General features: G+C 45.7%; 1 protein-coding gene across 1 annotated transcript in view; it reads left to right on the forward strand.

The window, feature by feature from the left end:
• The first annotated feature begins 9732 nt into the window (after window positions 1–9732).
• PPP1R16B (protein phosphatase 1 regulatory subunit 16B) overlaps window positions 9733–20048 on the forward strand; it is a 75350-nt gene continuing 65034 nt past the window's right edge. Inside the window, exon 1 of the mRNA XM_068987490.1 lies at window positions 9733–9982. Within this exon, the coding sequence (XP_068843591.1) occupies window positions 9733–9982 (250 nt within the window). The remainder of the gene's footprint in view (window positions 9983–20048) is intronic.

The following is a 20048-nucleotide window of genomic DNA, read 5'->3' on the forward strand; positions in this document are numbered from 1 at the left end:
ATCCCTGGCTGATGGTGCTCCCTGCCCCTCCCTCTTCAAGAGTGGACCCCATCCAGTTACAGGATGGGATGCTCATCTTTGGGATAGGATTGGGAGAGGTAGCAGTTCCAAAGGGGCTGCCATCCTTAGCTTGAGTTGGCTCAGCATACTGCTTCCTAGAAGTAGGATCCATTCAATTTAAGGGATGGAGTCATCGAGGACAGGTCTTCATTTTACCCCCTAGCACAAAGTATTGGAGAAATTCTTATTAGAACCTAAGCTATTCTTGACTCTTGTCTACCTTTGAGGCCATCATGATTTTTTGTTCTTGGTTGAATGATATACTGATATTGAGGAGCCCTTCTACTTAATCTGATAACTCTCTAGACATTTGTGTTTAAGACTAGAGGATTTTGAACAATGGGGTGAAGGCAAGTGTTGAAATCCAAGTAGGCAAGTGTAATGTAAAACAGAGCTGCCTGCTCAGTACCCATGCAGCCACTCCTTTATCTGTGGCAGACATTACTAATCGATCACCACATTCATTCCTCCTCTCATCACACGTGGCCTCATACCCTCTGCCCTCAAAGTCCTTAAAGAAGCCACTACCAACCTAAGAGCTGGCACAACAGAGGAAAGCTTGGCCAAGGATGTCATGCTGAGAGAGGGAGGCAGAGGTGGCAGAGGCCCCTCAAGGCTTAACCAGTGTGAATAGCCCTCCCCTGTTCAATAAACGTGTAACCCAGGAGGGCATTCTGTGGCCACAGGTGGCCTCCTTTGGAAAATGATCCTTCTAGCTGCAAAGGGAGTTTTTATCTCTCTGCAAGGGAGGGGGTGGACCACACTCCCCCAAGCCTGGAGGAGCAGTATGTGTAATTTGACTCCCATTTCCCCGTGCTTAGCTATTACATAAGCTTCTTTAGAAGACTGGCTGGTTTAGCACCGTGACTGTGACTGACTAATGTGTTCGTAGACATCATGTCAGCTTTGCATGTGCCCCATCTTTGACACCTTTGTTCTGTCCCCTGCAGCCTCCCCCACACTGGCATTCTTACCCATACGTATGTGGGCCTCTCTGTGGGTTCAGATTCATGGGGAGAAGCTCAGCATGGAAGATGGGTGTGTTCACAAGTTTTCCTTCGCCCATTTGAGCTGTGGCTTCCTTTGAAGTTTTCTTGGAGCTGAGTCTGAGACAGCTGTTTCACCTTCGCAGGTAGAAAGAATCTAAAATATCACCAATCAATATCTATTTGGAATGGTTCTTCCAGGCTAGGCTCGTGGGTACCAAATGCCGGGCAGCAAATATGCATGATAGAGTCTTCCTCCTAATAGAGATGATCCCTCTGCCAGGCTGGATGTGGGGCTCACTGGACCAGTCCCCCCTCCAGCCCAGTATGGACTTTCTCTCAGCAGCCTCATGAGTGGCCACTGGAGTTCTCGGTGGCAGGGACCCCAGCATCACACCATGGCTGGACTTTGTTGAATTTCTGGTGTTGAGATGGTTTTTCCTCATTCCAGGCTAATCCTACTTCTTCCTTCTTCTTCTTTTCTTTTTTTTTGCTGTGTCCCTCCCCATATGGGATCTCTAGTTCCCCATCCAGGGATTGAACCTGTACCTCCTGCAGCAGAAGCATGGAGTCTTAACCACTAGACTTTTAGGGAAGTTCCAGGGTGATCCTTCTTCACTTTGCCTATGATCACAACTCTGCCCTCTAGAGAACAATGCTAATCCTTTCATTCATGGCTTTTATTAAGGCCTGGTTCTATTCCCAGTGCGGTCTCGCCAGTTCAGATAGAGGTCATCTGGGCTATTATCTCAATGCTGGACATGATTCTCTTCGTGAAAGAGAAGAGCATCTTCAGTGTGCTTTAGTTGATTCAGCACTCTGTTCTTGTTGAACTTGTGGTTTTAGAGTCCTGCCGTCTTGCCCTCTCCTCCACCCTTCTCCTCCAGTTCAGTTCAGTCGCTCAGTCGTGTCTGACTCTTTGTGACTCCGTGGACCGTAGCACGCCAGGCCTCCCTGTCCATCACCAACTCCTGGAGTTTACTCAAACTCACGTCCATTGAGTTGGTGATGCCATCCAACCACTCTTCCTCCAAGGTCTTGCCAAATCAGGTTGTAGTAAATGGGCTTGAATACAGTGACAAATGAAGGCCAAGCCCAGGATCACCACTCCGAGGTCTGAATGAAAGAGCCCAGGTGGGAGAGGCAGAGCTAAGGAACAGACGCTTGGAGACCCGCGTCCTACAACAGATTTTTAAATCGGAATGTCTGTCTAGGACACTGTGCCCGCAATCTAGAAGGTTCATGACAGCAGGAGTAAAACAGAGTCTACAAAATCCCATGAGAATGGAGTTGGTGGGAAGGACAAAGCTAATAATTTCTAATTCAGATATTTGGAGCACCAAGGGCCCCAGAAGTCTCTTTGCTCACGCCTACAGCATCTTTATACTGGGGGGTGGGGTGGGAGTGGGGGTGAGCAGGAAAGAGGAAATGACGCTATTATTCAAAGCAGTGTGTTGTGGGAGGGCGGGGGTGTGTATCCTTTAGGAGCGAAAGTGGGTCCCAAGTGAGCTCGGAGGAGGGAAAGCCAGTGCAGTGTTTTGTTTTCCTTTTCCCCTCGTGCTCAGTGCTGCAGGAAGCGCGAGGCGCAAGCACTCACGGCCTTCCTCCAGGGTGCTGCCAATATTGTGTGGAGAAGAATAGCTGAAGAACAAGAAAAAAAAAAAAAAACGTTTTCTTCTAACAGCGTGAACTTTGAGACACCGTCTGACTCATGCTTTAAAGTCTCTTCAATTTGAATTCACCTTCCTTCATGTTGTTTTTCTCAAGGCTCTAGGCTCGAGTCCACATTTGTGTCAGGCAGCCGCTACCCTCAACTGGAGGCGTTGCAAGGCCTAGGTCTCACCTCAGGGGCTGGACTGCGGTGGCAGCCTGGTGTTGACCTTCCCCAGCCCTTCTTCAAGGCCAGTCCTCAGCTTGGGTCAGAAGACCATAAATGGCCCTTTTAGAGGAAGTGGAGGTGTCTGGTGATACAGCCTAGCAAGAGACCACTCGTCCTGCTTCAGGCAACATCGCCTCCTGGGGCTCCCATTCGTGTATCCCTAAAAGTAGCATTAATATCTGTTAGGGTACTTTTGGCTACAAGCATCAAAATTCAGTTCAATTGGCTTAAAATAACAGGGATAAAGTCCAGAGGTCCCTAAATTAAAGGACCCTGTCTCCTCTGACTCCCAAATATTGGCTTTATCCAAAGGCCTGCTTCCTGCATGGCTGGGGGCAAGATGACTTACAGCGGCAGCGGGGGTTCACACTTCCAGTTCATGGGCGCTCATGGGCTTTGGCCAATCAGGGCCCAGCATGGAGTGGTACTGGGGGAACTACAGAAACCAGTACCAAACTGAGCCTTTCCATGGGCCCATGCTTTTCTTCCTCTTCTTGTTTTTTCAGAGACGTGTCATCCCCCAAACAGCATTCCTGTAATAGCCTTCTTTTCACTTTGGAGGAGGGGAGGGGTTCTGTCGTGCACCCCCACCTGGCCCCCAATCCCCCCCACAGGCTTCCTCGCGTTTGCCCTCAAGGCTCAGCTCTCTGGAGCACAGCCCTTGCTTCTCTCCATTGCTATTGACCAACAGGTATCAAGTTCAGCTTTGTCAGACAGCAACCGGAGGCTGAATCGAGGCTCATTCTAGTTGTCTGTTCTGGCCTCACTGAGAGTGACGGGCCTTGCCTTCAGACGTGGGGCTGTCCACATCAGGGTGTTTTGGCTCATCCACCCAGACTTCACACAGCTATTGGTTGGAATAATTAAGTACCCTACCCTATTTTTCCCTTGCTTCTGACTTCTCTTCTTAAAGCGCACACACTTCCTGGATGACCTCACCCAACCTGGCCTCTGTGGACCCCTTCCCCTACCCGCCTCTCCAGCGCAGACATTTGGTTGTCTTGCGTCCCCCATGTGCTCAGTTCTCTGCAAGATGGTCCATCTGGGTGCTCCTGCAACACTCTGGGCTCAATATGTCTCCATGGAGCTGGTTTTCCTTCAGATGAGCTCCTTCTTCAGGATCCCCTTTAAGAGTTGAGGATTGCTGGAATTCCCTGGCAGTCCAGTGGTTAGGGCTCCATGCTTCTACTGCTGGGGACCCAGGTTCGATCCCTGGTGGGGGAACTAAAATCCTGCATGCTGGAAATTGCAGCCAAAAATTAAATAAAAACTCCCCTACTCTTAGAGAAAGAGTTGAGGCTATTACTTCTCTCGCGTCCTGGCAGTTTCGGCTGTGTCCCCATCACCAACCAGGGCTGTCTCTGGAAATATGGGCAAATACACTGGGTCTCACAAAGGGGGCCATTCCACAGCTCATAGGAGCCAGTACTTCTGCGGGGTGCCCTAGCACCCAGGCCAGTGCCCTGCCTTGGGGGCTGCCTGGCTGCTGTGTTAGCAGCACTGATGGCAATTCTTTAATTAGATCAAGCAGGGTTTTCTTGGATGGGGGTGGGAGGAGGTGTGGGTCTATTGGGGGAAACTAGGTCACCTGAAAACCAGCAGTCAAGAGGGAGCTGTCCTGGAGCCCCAGCTCCAGGGAACCCAGAGGGGCGAGCCAGTTGGGGGCTGACAGAGCAAAGTCAGAGAAAGGTGCCCTGGCCCCCTTTCTTGGCCCTTGGGAGACACCGTCCTCAGGTTTCTCCAGGGGGCTGGGCAACTGCCCTTAATTCCTTTACTCAAGCAGACTCTCCAACCCAGGGAAGGCATAGGAGTGAGTGTCTCCTGTGTGCATGGGGTGCTCCACCCTGGGGCTCAAGGAGGGAGCACTATACTGGGAGTTGGGCTCAGGATTCAAGTTACTGCTCAGTCTTTGTTTCCTGTGAATGTGTCCTCCACTCCCTTGTACCTCTGTTTTGTCATCCATCCAATAGGCAGGGACCGTCCCTGTCTTTACCTTGCTGTATCCCTAGCTGTCTGGCATGTGACAGATGTTCAGTGAATATTTGTCAGCTGAAATAATGAGCTCTTAAGAGGGCTTCTTTTGTCAGATTGTTGTTATTGAGGATCAGTGACCAGGTGAGGGATTCCCAAACGTCAGTCACAATTTTTGCCAGCATTAAATGCCATCATTCTTTAATTTTTCTTTGCTACTCCCTTGCAGGATTTCCAAGGGAAATGAAGATTTATTTAAAAAGGAAATTTTATATCACCACCATAAATAAACAGTTACTGTGAAACCAGATCCACAGGGGAAAAAAATCACTGTCATTACATTCTGTTGTAAATACTCTCGCTTGCCCAAAGCTATGAGCCTGAGGCTGACTTTCTCTTTGTTTATAAGGAAATTGACATGTTATAAAAATGTTAAAGATCTATTAGCACCCAACTGATAACTTTCTTCTAAAGAAAAAATTGATAGATTATTAAAAAAACAAGTGAAAAGGAGGTAACTTGCTGTCTTTGAGTCTGGAATGGGTTCTCTTTCTACACTTAGGGAAACACCTGGCTGGGACAATGGCTGGGGAGGTTCTTAGAAAAGGATTAAAGGCTTTAATAGAGTGATTGATGTGACTATCCCTATCTTCAGTCTTAGCGTGTTTTTCAGTTCAGTTCAGTTGCTCAGCCGTGTCCGACTCTGCAACCCCATGAACCGTAGCACGCCAGGCCTCCCTGTCCATCACCAACTCTCGAAGTCCACCCAAACCCATGTCCATTGAGTCGGTGATGCCATCCAACCATCTCATCCTCTGTGGTCCTCTTCTCCTCTTACCCTAAATCTTTCCCAGCATCAGGGTTTTTTCAAATGAGTCAGCTCTTTGCATCAGGTGGGCAAAGTATTGGAGTTTCAACTTCAACATCAGTCCTTCCAGCGAACACCCAGGACTGATCTCCTTTAGGATGGACTGGTTGGATCTCCTTGCAGTCCAAGGGACTCTCAAGAGTCTTCTCCAACAACACAGTTCAAAACCATCAATTCTTCTGTCCTGAGCTTTCTTTATAGTCCAACTCTCACATCCATACATGACCACTGGAAAAACCATAGCCTTGACTAGATGGACCTTTGTTGACAAAGTAGTGTCTCTGCTTTTTAATATGCTGTCTAGGTTGGTCATAACTTTCCTTCCAAGGAGTAAGTGTCTTTTAATTTCATGGCTGCAATCACCATCTGCAGTGATTTTGGAGCCCAGAAAAATAAAGTCAGGCACTGTTTCCCCTGTTTCCCCATCTATTTGCCATGAAGTGATGGGACTGGATGCCATGCTCTTAATTTTCTGAATGTTGAGCTTTAAGCCAACTTTTTCACTCTCCTCTTTCACTTTCATCAGGAGACTCTTTAGTTCCTCTTCACTTTCTGCCATAAGGGTGGTGTCATCTGCATATCTGAGGTTATTGCTATTTCTCCCGGCAATCTTGATTCCAGCTTGTGCTTCCTCCAGCCCAGTACACCATTCTCATGATATACTCTGCATATAAGTTAAATAAGCAGGGTGACAATATACAGCCTGACATACTCCTTTTCCTATTTGGAACCAGTCTGTTGTTCCATGTCCAGTTCTAACTGTTGCTTCCTGACCTGCATACAGATTTCTCAAGAGGCAGGTTAGGTGGTCTGGTATTCCCATCTCTTTCAGAATTTTCCACAGTTTATTGCATGTTTTGACGCTTCCCAATTAGTAGGTGATCAGTGAATATTCAATAATGAAGAAATGGATAACCATCTGTGTACAGACTCTTACGGCTGACAGAAGATGTACAGAATACTCAGGCTGATCTGACATCAGTGGAAATTTTATTCTTCAGTGAGTGATGGAGAATTTGCCACCTCCAGAGACAGCTGCTGGACCACAAGCCCTGGTTCGGTTGCTTGTGGGACAGCTCTGGAGGCCAGGTGCCTGTTTTTGGGTGCACACCACCACTCCCCTGTACGTTGATCCTGGTCCTTATTGAGGAGACTCACAGACTGCCTTCCCTTGTGCATATTGGACCTGTGGATATTTCACCTGTGACCACAGGAGTTAATGGTGGTGGTAGTGGTGTTGGTTTAGTCACTAAGTCGTGTCCAACTCTTGTGACCCCATAGACTGTAGTCTGCTGTCTATGGGATTTCCCAGTCAAGAATATTGGAATGGGTTGCAATATCCTATTCCAGGAGATCTTCCTGACTTAAGGATCGAACCTGTGTTTCTTGTGTCTCCTGCATTAGTGGGCAGGTTCTTTACCACCGGGCCACCAGGTAAGTCCTATGGGAGGTAGCAAGTGATGCCAGTTAGTGACGGAGGTCAGAGGGGAGTAATGGGAGGTAGTGGGCACTATGGAGAGTGAGATGTGCCCCATCTAAACCAGGCAGTCCTACTGAGTACCAGCTGATCGTTGCCACGTGAGCTCGGCTTGGCCAGCTACTGAGATGTTTTAAGGAAGGCTGAAAATCTGATTTTGGATATCAAATCTTCAAATTTTAAATATTAGCAGTGAATGACAATACCATAAAATACAGTGTGGACCCCAAACCAACCAAGCAAACAAACAAACATGATGTGGACCGTGGGGGACTTCTGCTGCCTGGCCTTGAACCACAAGTTACTCGCTGCTTCCTCCAAGACTTCTCTTCCCTTGGGCTGGGCAGCCCCATCCACCTCTGGCCATGTTTTTATTTTATTTTTTAATATTTATTTGTTTGGCTGCATCGGTTCCTAGTTGTGACACACAGGATCTTGATCGCATCATGTGGGATCCTTTGCTGCTGTGCATGCGTTCTCTAGTTGTGGCACGGGGGATCTGGAGTGCTCAGGCTTCAGTAGTTGCAGTCAGGCATAGCCGCTCCACAGAATGTAGGGTCTTAGTTCCTAGACCAGGGATTGAACCCACGTCCCCTGCATTGCAAGGTGGATTCTTAACCACGGGACCACCAGGAAAGTCCCTCAAGCAAGGTTTGGGTGTGTTGGCTCCCAGAATTCCCTTCATGGCGTTCAGCCCCTCTACATGCCTTTGAACATTGGGAAGCTCCATTTCAGCTTGTGTCTGCCCTCCTCAGCGAGTGAACTCCTGCTCATCTTTGGAGATTCAAATCAATTGCCTCCTACTTTGGAGAGCCTTTCCTGACAACCCCAGCCAGAATAACACATCCATTTTCTAGCTGTGTGGTATTCGGTAGGTTAATTAGTCTCTCTGTGCCTCAATTTCCTTATCTGAAATAGGGATCAGAATAGTACCTGGTCTCATTAGGTCTCTCATTAGGTCATCAGAAGGATCAGGTTAATTTACAGGTAGATGACACCATGACAGACCAGTAGACGTGGTGTTTCCTAGAAGGCAGAGCTGATTCTTGATCCATCTCTGAACCAGGACTCATCACAGGGCAGGTTTCACTGTTTGATTCTTTGAGGAAGTGGGGAAAAGTAAATAGGTGGTCCCTTAGCTCCCAGTGAGTTCCTGCCGTCATGATGATACAGCATGGTTGTGAATTCAACTCCTCTGAGCTCCTTACTTTTAAAAAGGAGTATCTATCTAAGTGGCTAAAACACTGGGCATGCCAAGTTCTGGCAGAGAAACTGGACCACTCATAGATGGCTGGAGGGAATGAAAAATGGTACAGCCACTCTGGAAAACAGCTTGACAGTTTCTTATAAAACTAAACATGTAATTACTGTACAAGCCAGCAGTTGTACTCTTGGGCATTTACTCTAGCGAAATGAAAACTCATGTTCACACAAAAACCTGCGCGTGAATGTATTAGCCCCAGGCTGGAGACAACTTAGACGTTCTTCAGTGAGTGAATGAATAAGCAGACTGGGGCACATCCATAAAGTGGGGGTTGTTGGTGTTGTTCAGTCGTGTCCAACTCTTTGTGGCCCCATGGACTGTAGCATGCCAGGCTCATCTGTCCATGGGATTCTCCAGGCAAGAATACTGGAGTGGGTTGCCAGGCCCTCCTCCAGGGGATCTTCCCAGCCCAGGGACTGAACCTGCATCTCTTAGGTCTCCTGCTTTGGCAGGCAGGTTCCTCACCAACAGCACTACTGGGGAGCATTACGTCACAGCATGGGTGATCTTCGTTGCCACCCTGGAGCTTCTTCTCTTCAGTTGCCTCATGGGGGCTTAGTTGCCCTGTGGCATGTGGGATCTTAGTCCCCCAACCAGGGATCAAACCTGCGTCCCCTGCATTGGAAGGTGGATTCTTAACCACTGGACTCTTCAGAATAAGGTTCCCAAAGAGCTTGTGTTTCTGTAGGTTTTATCTGTCCATATTTACCAAGGTATAAATCAATACAGAGACATTTAAAATACAGTACTCGCTCCTTTAAAAATAGCAATAAACCCCTTCCATGTTATAACAATAAACTCCCGTGTGTGTTGTAACAATAAAACAACCTTATATGAAATTATAATATGACCACCAAAAGTAAGGATTATTGTATGACTGTGATGGAGGTGTTAACTAACAGTTGTAATCATATTGCAATATTTAAGTATGTCAAATCAACACGGTTGTACAGTTGAAACTTACACAATGTTATAGGTCAATTATATCTCAGTTAAAAAGAAATAAGGAAGGAAGACAATAAAATAGGGGCGAAAGCATTTGGGAGGTGGGACTGGGTGACGTCATCAGATTGGAGTTTTGAGTGTGACGCCTGTCCGTCTGTGCCTCTTCCGTTCCCTGTCACAGGCCCCAGCATGCCGCCCCAGCCTCGCAGGAGCCCGCATGCTGCCCCGGCCCCTGGCGCGCCGCGCTAGCCCCCAGCCAGGGCGCAGGGAGGCGCGGAGGCCATGGCCAGCCACGTGGACCTGCTGACCGAACTGCAGCTGCTGGAGAAGGTGCCCACGTTGGAGCGGCTGCGCGCCGCCCAGAAGCGCCGGGCCCAGCAGCTGAAGAAGTGGGCGCAGTATGAGCAGGACCTGCAGCATCGCAAGCGCAAGCATGAGCGGAAGCGCAGCACGGGCGGCCGGAGAAAGAAGGTGTCCTTCGAGGCCAGCGTGGCTCTCCTGGAGGCCTCACTTAGGAACGACGCTGAAGAAGGTAGGCCACTCCTGGGCCGGATTGGTGGGTGGCCGCCTGGGCCTCTTGGATTCTGGGTTCTGTGCTGTGGAGGGGAGAGTGGGGTGGGTCTGGCCCTTTGGGCAGCCCCAGGCATCTTAGGAGGTGGATGTTCCTAGGAAAGGCGCTGGAATCTGAGACTTTTTTTTTAGACAAGAATGCCAGCCTTTGGCTAATACATACTTATTTTCCTTCCCTCACACTAATACTGACTGCCAACCTATGTCTTGTATATTACAGTTCCAGGTACAGTGGTGAACCAGTTGGATCTGGTTTCTCTCCTCCAGGAGCTCAGTGCTCAGAGGACCCTGCATTTCCTAAGCCCCTTCTCTGTGCTTGGAAACTGGTCCCTTTTATTGGGTCTTCACTGCAGAGGTAGATGGGTTAGACAGGGGGAAAACAACATAAGTACTCTGAGGTTAGATGACCTGGGTCCCAGACTGGTTTTGTCATTTATTCCCGGGGTGACCCTGGCAAGTAGGCAAGTCTCTTCAGCTCCCTGTACCTTAGTGTCTGCCTCTGTACAATGGGGCTAATAATAGCATCCACCTCCAGAGCTTGCTCTGAGCATTAAAGTAGAGAATACCTGTAAGTTCTTGACATGGTCCCTCATACTGTGTGAGTGATTGCTATGTTTTATTTTATTATATTATTACTATGTTTTATTATGTACATTTATATAAAATGATGATTATATAAAAGTATATTTATATAAAGAGTGTCCAGAAAGTCTAGAAACAGACAGATGTACACAATGTTGTCTGGGACATTTCCAGTCTGTAAAGCAAATGAATAAATAAATATGAATATATACATACATTCATATAATCTGTTTCCAGATTTTTTGGATACCCTGTACTTGTTATGTTTTATTTAATTCTGTTATTATTATATGTCCTAACATCCAGATATCATAATGCCCAAGAGGCAGGTATAATAATACCCATTTTACAGATGGGGAAACTGAGACCAGTGAGGTTTGGAAACTTGAGCAAGGGAGGAGAGCCGGGATCGGAACTCCCAGAATCCAGGCTCTTGTCCCTGTGGCTTCACAGCCTTGTGGCAGCTGTAAGCTGTAAGAATGAAAGGAAGCTCTGTGGTTTGGCCGAAGCCCTCTTCCTTGAGCATGCTCCAAGGGCTCACGCCTGCTCTCTCTGCAGCTGAGATGTGTCCACGCATCCTGTGTTGCCTTTGGTAGGTGCTGGTGCCTCCCTGAATATGAATCCCCTCTGCCTGTCCTTGGAGGGACCCAGCTGTGTTTCTTGGGTCCCTCTGGTCTCCTGCCTTCCCACATCCTCCAGACAGTTGGTGCTAAAGCAGCCAATGAAAGAACGGAGGGGTGGAGGCACTTACCACACTGGTGGGTATTAGGGCTTATGTTTATTGCCCCTTAGATTCTAGAACCCTCTGAGAAGCACAGGTCCCTTTCTGGCCTGGTTACAGAGCGCCCTGGGACTGAGCAGAGAGGCGTCCCCAGAACCCCTCAGCTGCAAACAACACAGCCAGAACCTGGAGTGAGCAGCCCCTGTGAGAGAGGCATGAAGTGTCAGGCCTGGGGGACACCGCCCTGCGGGGCTTCTTCCTACATGTCATTTACTGGGTGACTCGGCAGGTCCCTCCCACTCAGTGGGCGGTACATCATGATGTGTGATTTTTGTCGTGGGCGGCGGTGCATCAGCCCTCCTTTCCCACTTGTCTTCCATTCCCTTCTCCCCTGAGCCTCGTTTCCCTTTGCGGAAGAGGTTTTTCAGAGTTTCTGTGAGCTGACGATGGGGATCCAAGCAACATCCACCACCCCGCCCTGGTGCACTCCCACTCGAACAGGTTAGAAAGAGTGCTGGGCTTGGGTCCAAGGATCAGAGGCCCCTCAGTCCTTCGGTCCTGTACGTGACCTTGAAGAGCTTGTTTCACCTCCCTGGGTTCTGTTTCTTAATCTATAAAAGGGGTTTTGAATACTTGCCCTCAAGGCAGTGTGGAAAGAATTAGACAAGATCCCAGATGTCACAGCTCTTTGAAAAGGGACCCTGAACCTTGCACCAGTAGGGTGATCATTTTAACACATTTTCCCACTCTGTGTGTGTGTATGTGTGTTAAACAGACTTTAGTGTTTTTAAGAATGCAAATACATGCTTCTTATAAAAACCAAACAACATAGAGTTATAAAAGTCCTTTCCTTCCTCCCTCCCTCCTTTCCTTCCTTCCACGATGGATGTATTTCCTTCCAGGCATTTTCTCATTTACCTGTGTTTGTAGACTTGGTGAACTATAGAGCTAGTTTCCGACTTTTGTTTGCTTTGTTTTTTATGTAACTGGTACATACTAGATACATTTTTTTTTTTCCCCACTCAATAATATGTCTTGGAGGTGTTTTCATGCCAGTACAATGGAATAATATATCTGCATTCTTTTTAACTGCTTCATAGTATTCCACAGTATGGATTCACCAGCATTTTTAGCTAGTTTCTTTTTGTTGGCACATAAGTTTTTTTTTTCCAGTAGTTTTACATTTGCCACAGTGAATGTTTTGTGCATACATGCAAATGTTTATCTGGATATTAAATTTGAATGAGAAGAGTGCTAGATCCTCCCCCCAGCCCCGGGCTGGTCCCCTGGCTCTGGGCAGAGCCAAGGGAGAGTGGAAGGCCAGAGCACTGTGCCCTGTGGCCTCGCTTTTGGGGTGCATTGAAAGGTGCCCCTGGGGACCACAGGTGTCCGGGTTTTAAGCGGGGTGTGGAAGCTGCTAGCAGGCATTCTCACCAGACTATGCTCAGCTTTCTGGCAGCACAACTGAGCCCGATGCTCCCAGCTGACTGGGATAGCTTCTGTGTGCTGGTGGGGCTGCCGGTGGGGTGGCTGCTGGGGCATTAGCTCCCAGTGGGATGGGAGTGTGGGGTGGCAGCTCCTCCGCTCCCCTGAGCTTGCAGCAGGGGCTGAGTCAACCTCCTCCGCCTGCCAGGGTGATGTGAGTCATTCCTGGAGTAAGGCAGCACTGAGGAACTCACTGACTTTCTTTCTCTAGCCCTGCATCGCCTGCAGGTTAATGTCCAGACACCAGGGACACTCTATGGCCTCCTGAGCCCCATTCTCAGCTTCCCACTGCTGGGTATCAGTTCACGCTCCAGCCACCTCCAGCTCTTCTGGCCTCCGCCCCACGCCCTGCATTCTCTTACCTTTCCACCTTGGCATATGTGGTTCCTTCTGTCTAGAACATTCTTCCACTAACTAACTCCTACACCGTTCAGGTTTGGGTTCCTGTGTGACCTTCTTGGGGAGCCATCCCTGATCCCTTTTCTGGACCTTTTTCCCCATCACTTGGTAGAGCAGTAACTCCACACCCAGCTGACATTTACTGAGAGGTGAGAAGCATAGTCTTTGAAGTTAGTTATCCAGGATTCTCCTCTCAGTTCTGCTGCCTACTAGCTAAGCAACCTGGGAAAGTTCATTAACTCCTTGGTGCCTCAGTTCCCCATCTGTAAAAATGAGGATGATCTAATATGCCTGCTAACCCTGTAGGATTACACTGGGTTGATATATGTGGGAGTGGTATGGTAAGAAGTGTTTATCATGGATATATAATTTATCTCACTTATATGTGGAATCTAAAATATGACACGAATGAACTAATTTACAAAACAGAAACAGATTCACAGACACAGAAAACAAACATGTAATTACCGGGTGGAAACGGGAGGGGGAGAGATAAATTAGGAGTTTGGAATTAGCGGATTACAAGCTACTATATGTAAAATAGATAAACAACGAGGTCCTACTGTATAGCATAGTAAACTGTAATGGCAGAGAAAATGAAAAAATGTATATGCATAACTGAATCACTTTGCTGTATAAAAGAAACTAACACAACAGTGTGAATCAACTATTCTTCAGTTTTTGGAATTTAAATGAGGAGTACATATGATGTAAATTGCTACCTTGCATTATCCACTATTCTACACTGAACACATTCTTCTATTTATGTGTTTATTTGGGCTTCCCTGGTAGCTCTTCTGATAAGGGATCCACCTGCAGTGTAGGAGACCTGGGTTTGATCCCTGGTTTGGGAAGATCCTCTGGAGAAGGGAATGGCTACTCACTCCAGTATTCTTGTCTGGAGAATTCATGGACAGAGGAGCCTGGCAGGCTGCAGTCCATGGAGTCGCAGAGCACTGGACACAGCTGAGAGACTTTCACTTTCACGTCTTTATGTGTTTGTTTTTGGCTTCACTGCTGCACACGGGCTCTCTCTAGTTGTGGGCAGTGGGGGCTACTCTTTGTTGCAGTGCTACACGAGCTCTAGGTGCTTGGGCTCAGAAGTCATGGCACACGGGCTTAGTTGCTCCATGGCACGTGGGATCTTCCCGGACCAGGGATCGAACCCATGTTCCCTGCATTGGCAGGTAGGTTCTTAACCACTGGACCACCAGGGAGATCCATTCTGCAGTATTGATATGCCACTGGTAATCCATTCACCAGATGCTGAACATTTGGATGGTTTCCATTTGGGGTTTTGATGAATAATGCTGCTAAAAACATTTGTATGCAAGTCCTTTTGGGGACATTTGTTTTTATTTCTCTTGGGTAGTTACCTAAGAATGGAATTGCTGGGTCAGATGGTAAATCTATGCCAAAGTTAAGTTTCTTAACTTTTAAGAAACTGCCAAACTGTTTGGCAAAATGGCTTCACTGTTTTACATTCACAGACCTCATTTTACAGCTGAAATTGTACATTGTATGAAGCTCTGAAAGGCTGTGTCACTTGCCAAGATCTCATAAGTTTGAAGTGTCAGACCTGAGACCTGAACCCAGATCTGTGGTCCCTAAAGCCCATGGTTTTAACCACTGGGTGGTCCTGGAACCTCTTGCTTTTGTTTTTTCTAGAAAATATGAGAATGATTCACTTGTGGTTCTGATCTGTGTCTCTGTGGGCCTTAAGGCCCCTCATGTTTTTGCTGTCCTCTTGGGCCCTTACTATTGGTGGGGGGCGGTCCCTGAATAACCTTTTCATCCCTACCTGTAACTTCTTTCCATGGCCACATGAGCCAGCCTCTCTTGAAACGACCAAACATTCATGAAATTGTCAGGGCTTCTGTTCTTCCCTCAGAATGTGTAGGGCTTTCTTTAGGGAAACCCTGAAAAAAACACTGAAGAAAAAGTTGAGTGATTCTTCTGCAGCCTGATTTTAACTCTTCAGCTATTATTCTCATGGTAAAGGTTTTCAAGCTTCTTTTTTTAAAGAGTGGAAACTTTTCTTTAAATAAACTGTTGTGCAGAACCCCAATATGTAAAACACATGAAAGAACTATTCTGGCTGAGGAGGTGGGGGATGCTGGCTCCTCTTCCCCTTGCCTCCCTCTCTGCTCCCACAAACCTCTCCCCAACCCCCAGCTGCGTTGGCGGACATCTGGGCCCCGCACACCAAGCTTCAACCATTGACTCATCTAAAGAAAATGCAGTTTGAACTTTCACTTTTGAATGATTTTGCAAAGGGAAGTTTCTTTTCACTTAATTATAAAAATAATGCATCCTTGTTTGTAGAAAAGTTTAAAGGGACAGAAAAAAATTAAGAAGAAAATAAAATCACTTATCCTTCCACTGAAGAGCAACAGTCATTGAAATATCAAAAAAGATTGTTTTGTTATTGTTTTATCCGTCAGAGTCCTATTGGAAACAAAAGATGCTCTCGCATAGAGTATTTTGAGTAAAGTTTAATAAAGAAGCAATTTGCAAAGAGTTTAGGGCAATAGTCTTCAAACATTTTGGTCTCAAGGCATGTTTATGTTATTAATAATGAAGAACTCTTAAGAAATCTTATTTAAATGAGTTTTATATCAATATTTACCATATAGGAAATTAAAACTGAGGAATTAAAATAAATGTGTATTCACTGACTAAAACATAAACATTAGCTGTTGTACTAGTTATTTATTGTTGCATTGCAGATGAGCTCAAAATTTAGAAACTTAAAACAGTTTTAAATATTGGGATTTCCCTGGTGGTCCAGTGGCTGACTTCGCTCTCCCAATGCAAGCAGCCTGGCTGTGATGCCTGGTCAGGGAGCTAGATCCCTCATGCCACAACCAAGACCTGGGACAGCCAAATAAATTAATTAATTTTAAAAACTATAAGAATTAAAAAAGATACATATTTACTGTCTTAGTTTCTGTGAGTCAGGAATCCAGGAGCAGCTTAGCTTATGTGGTTCCAGCTCAGGATCTCTCATATGTTTGTGATCACCTCAGGGTTTAACTGGGAGAAGGCAATGGCAACCCACTCCAGTACTCTTGCCTGGAGAATCCCAGGGACGGAGGAGCCTGGTGGGCTGCAGTCCATGGGGTCGCTAAGCGTCAGACACAACTGAGCGACTTCACTTTCACTTTTCACTTTCATGCATTGGAGAAGGAAATGGCAGCCCACTCCAGTGTTCTTGCCTGGAGAATCCTAGGGATGGGGGAGCCTGGTGGGCTGCCGTCTATGGGGTCGCACAGAGTTGGACGCGACTGAAGCGACTTAGCAGCAGCAGCAGGGTTAACTGGGGCTGAAGAATCCACTTCCATGATGGCTTACCCACAAGGCTCTTGGCAGGAGGCCTCAGTTTCTTGCCATGTGAGCCTCTCCCTCGGACTGCTTGAGTATCCTCTCAACATGGCAGCTGGCTTCCTGCAGAGCTTGTGATCCAAGAGCTAGAGCAAGGAGGGAATCACAGTGCCTCTTATGACCTGCCTGGTAAGCCACATACCATCCTTCCCTCACATTGTGTTCATTAGAAATGATTCACTAGGTCCAGCCTACACTCAAGGCGAAGGGGATTAGACTCCACCTCTTGAAGGGAGGAGCATCTGTGGACATGTTTTAAAACCACCACACACGTTAACATAAATCTTTTTATGAAAAATGATATTTTCAAAACAAAAAAAGTAGTGAGGAGAGTAGCCTAGTTTTATGCTTTTTCAAATCTTTTAAAGGTCTGGCTTAATAGAAGACAGCTGGATCCTTTCATCTGCTTCTGAATTCAATCTGTTCTGGTATGTTATTTTGGTGGAAGTAAATGAAGAAAGTCTTACCTCATACAGATATGGAGTTGGAAAAGAGTGGAAATATTTTACTTGCCTTTTCAGATAAATGTGGGTATTCTTTGAAACTTCAATCAAATGCAACAGGTAGTAGTTTCTCGATGGCTAATTGCAGTAATTTCTCGATGGCTAACTTCAGTAATTTCTCGATGGCTAACTTCACGGGAAATAGATGGGGAAACAGTGGAAACAGTGTCAGACTTTATTTTTTTGGGCTCCAAAATCACCCCAGATGGTGACTGCAGCCATGAAATTAAAGACGCTTACTCCTTGGAAGAAAAGTTATGACCAACCTAGATAGTATATTCAAAAGCAGAGACATTACTTTGCCGACTAAGGTCCGTCTAGTCAAGGCTATGGTTTTTCCTGTGGTCATGTATGGATGTGAGAGTTGGACTGTGAAGAAGGCTGAGCGCTGAAGAATTGAAGCTTTTGAACTGTGTTGTTGGAGAAGACTCTTGAGAGTCCCTTGGACTGCAAGGAGATCCAACCAGTCCATTCTGAAGGAGATCAGCCCTGGGATTTCTTTGGAAGGAATCATGCTGAAGCTGAAACTCCAGTACTTTGGCCACCTCATGCGAAGAGTTGATTCATTGGAAAAGACTGATGCTGGGAGGGATTGGGGCAGGAGGAGAAGGGAACGACAGAGGATGAGATGGCTGGATGGCATCACTGACTCGATGGACGTGAGTCTGAGTGAACTCTGGGAGTTGGTGATGAACAGGGAGGCCTGGCGTGCTGCGATTCATGGCGTCTCAAAGAGTCGGACACGACTGAGCGACTGAACTGAACTGAACTGAATTGCAGTGTGGAATCTGAAACTGTTACCAATTTTTAGCTTTTCTTATGCTCTTATTGATACCTTAAAATCCATTGGTTTGTCTTATATTTTGAATGACTATTTTATCCACACATACTTTTTAAAAAAAACATAATATATTGATCTGTTAGAAACTATCGGCTCACTTTTTTAGATACGATATCAAAAGCACAAGCAACAGAAGCAAGAGTAAACAAGTAGGACCATATCAAACTAAAAAGCTTCTGTATAGCAAGAGAAACGACCACTAAAATGAAGAGACAACCTACAGAATGGGAGATATATTTGCAAAATGTATATCAGATAAGGAGTTAATATCTAAAATATATAAAGAACTTTTACAACTCAATAGCCAAAAAGCCAAATAATCCAATTTAAAAAATGGGCAGAGGACCTGAAAAGACATTTTTCCAAAGAAGATGTAGAAGTAGCCAACAGGTACATGAAAATACACTCAATGTACAAATCATCAGGGAGATGCAAATCAGAACCATGGTGGGATATCACCTCATAGCTTTTCGATTGTCTATTCATCAGATAGATGAGAGATTTATCTGTTGGTAAGGATGAGTAGACAAGGGAACTCTGTGCATTGTTGGTGGGAATATAAATTGGCGAAGCCACTATGGAAAACAATATGGAGGTTCCTTTAAGAATTAAAATGCTCAGTAAAAATAAATAAATAAATAAAATGTAATTGTTCTCATAGAAAAAAAAAAAAGAATTAAAAATAGAGCTTCCATATGATCCAGCAACCTCACTTTTGAGTGATCTGACAGAGATCACTACCTGGGAGAGATATCTGCACAGCAGTGTTCATTGCAGCATTAGTCACTGTAGCCTAAATGTTCTTCATGAATGAGTGGATTTAAAAACGTGATGTATATCATTTGATCATAAAAAAGAAGGAAATACTGCTATTTGCAATAACATGGATGAACTTTGAGGGCATTATGCTAAGTGAAATGTCAAAGCAAGATAGATACTATTTGATACTACCTATATGTGGAATCTAAAATAACCAAACTCAGAAATGGAGTAGAATAGTTTTTGCTAGGGGCTGGTGAGGGTGGGAGTCAAAGGGTATAAACTTCCAGTTATAAGATGCATAAGCTCTGGGGATCTCACATACAGCAGGGTGACTGTAGTTAGCAATGCAATATATTTGGAATTTGCTAAGAGAACAGATCTTAGATGTTCTCACCACATACGTGTAAAAAGGACAATTTTGGGAGGTGATGGAGAAGTTGGCTAACCTTACTGTGGTAATCATTTTGTAATAAATATGTGAATCAAATCAACACATTGTACACTTAAGCTTTCACAATGTTATATGTCAATTATATCACAGTAAAGCTGGAGTTAAAGAGAAAGTATTGATTCAGTGAGTTATGTGCATCTTCTAAATGTTGACACATTTCACTATACAATGTAAAAAATTTTTATTTTCTAACCTATAACAAAATACAACCTGCAGAAACCCCCCAAATCACCATACTGTACATTGGAAACTAATGCAATATTGTAAATCAGCTATTGCATATTGGTGCTAAGTGCTCATCACTCATTCATGTCCAACTCTTTGTGGCCCCATGGACCGTAGCCTACCAGGCTCCTCTGTCCATGGGATTTTCCAGGCAAGAATGCTAGAGCGGATTGTTGTTTCCTACTCCAGGGGATCTTCCCGACCCAAGGATCGAACCTGTGTCTCCTGCATAGGCAGATGGATTCTTTACCACTAGTGCCACCTGGGAAGCCCAAACTACTTCAGTAAAAAATTTTATATATTTAACACCCGTCTCACCAGAAGATTCTTCAATTACTGGGAAACTATGAGGTCATGGCAGTGATACAAGTTTTACAAAATGCTAATTTTTACCTGAAAGCTAAAATTCTGTCATTGGCAATAAACAATAACAGTGAGAAAAATCTCTTTGTCCGTTTTAGAGGAAAAGACTGATAACCATTGTTTGCAAGTCATTCTTTAAGTGAAAATGGTGATCCAGGAGAGAAAGGACTAGCTTAGTACACAACTTAATCCTCAACTAATGTGGGTCCTACTTCATGCATACTTCTCATTTTGACATGCAGAATATTTATAAAAAAACATATACTCAAGGTTGCAACATAATAAGATTAGTACATTTATGGCATCAGCAAG

This window comes from Capricornis sumatraensis, chromosome 15, assembly GCF_032405125.1.
Source record: "Capricornis sumatraensis isolate serow.1 chromosome 15, serow.2, whole genome shotgun sequence".
NCBI lineage: Eukaryota > Metazoa > Chordata > Mammalia > Artiodactyla > Bovidae > Capricornis > Capricornis sumatraensis.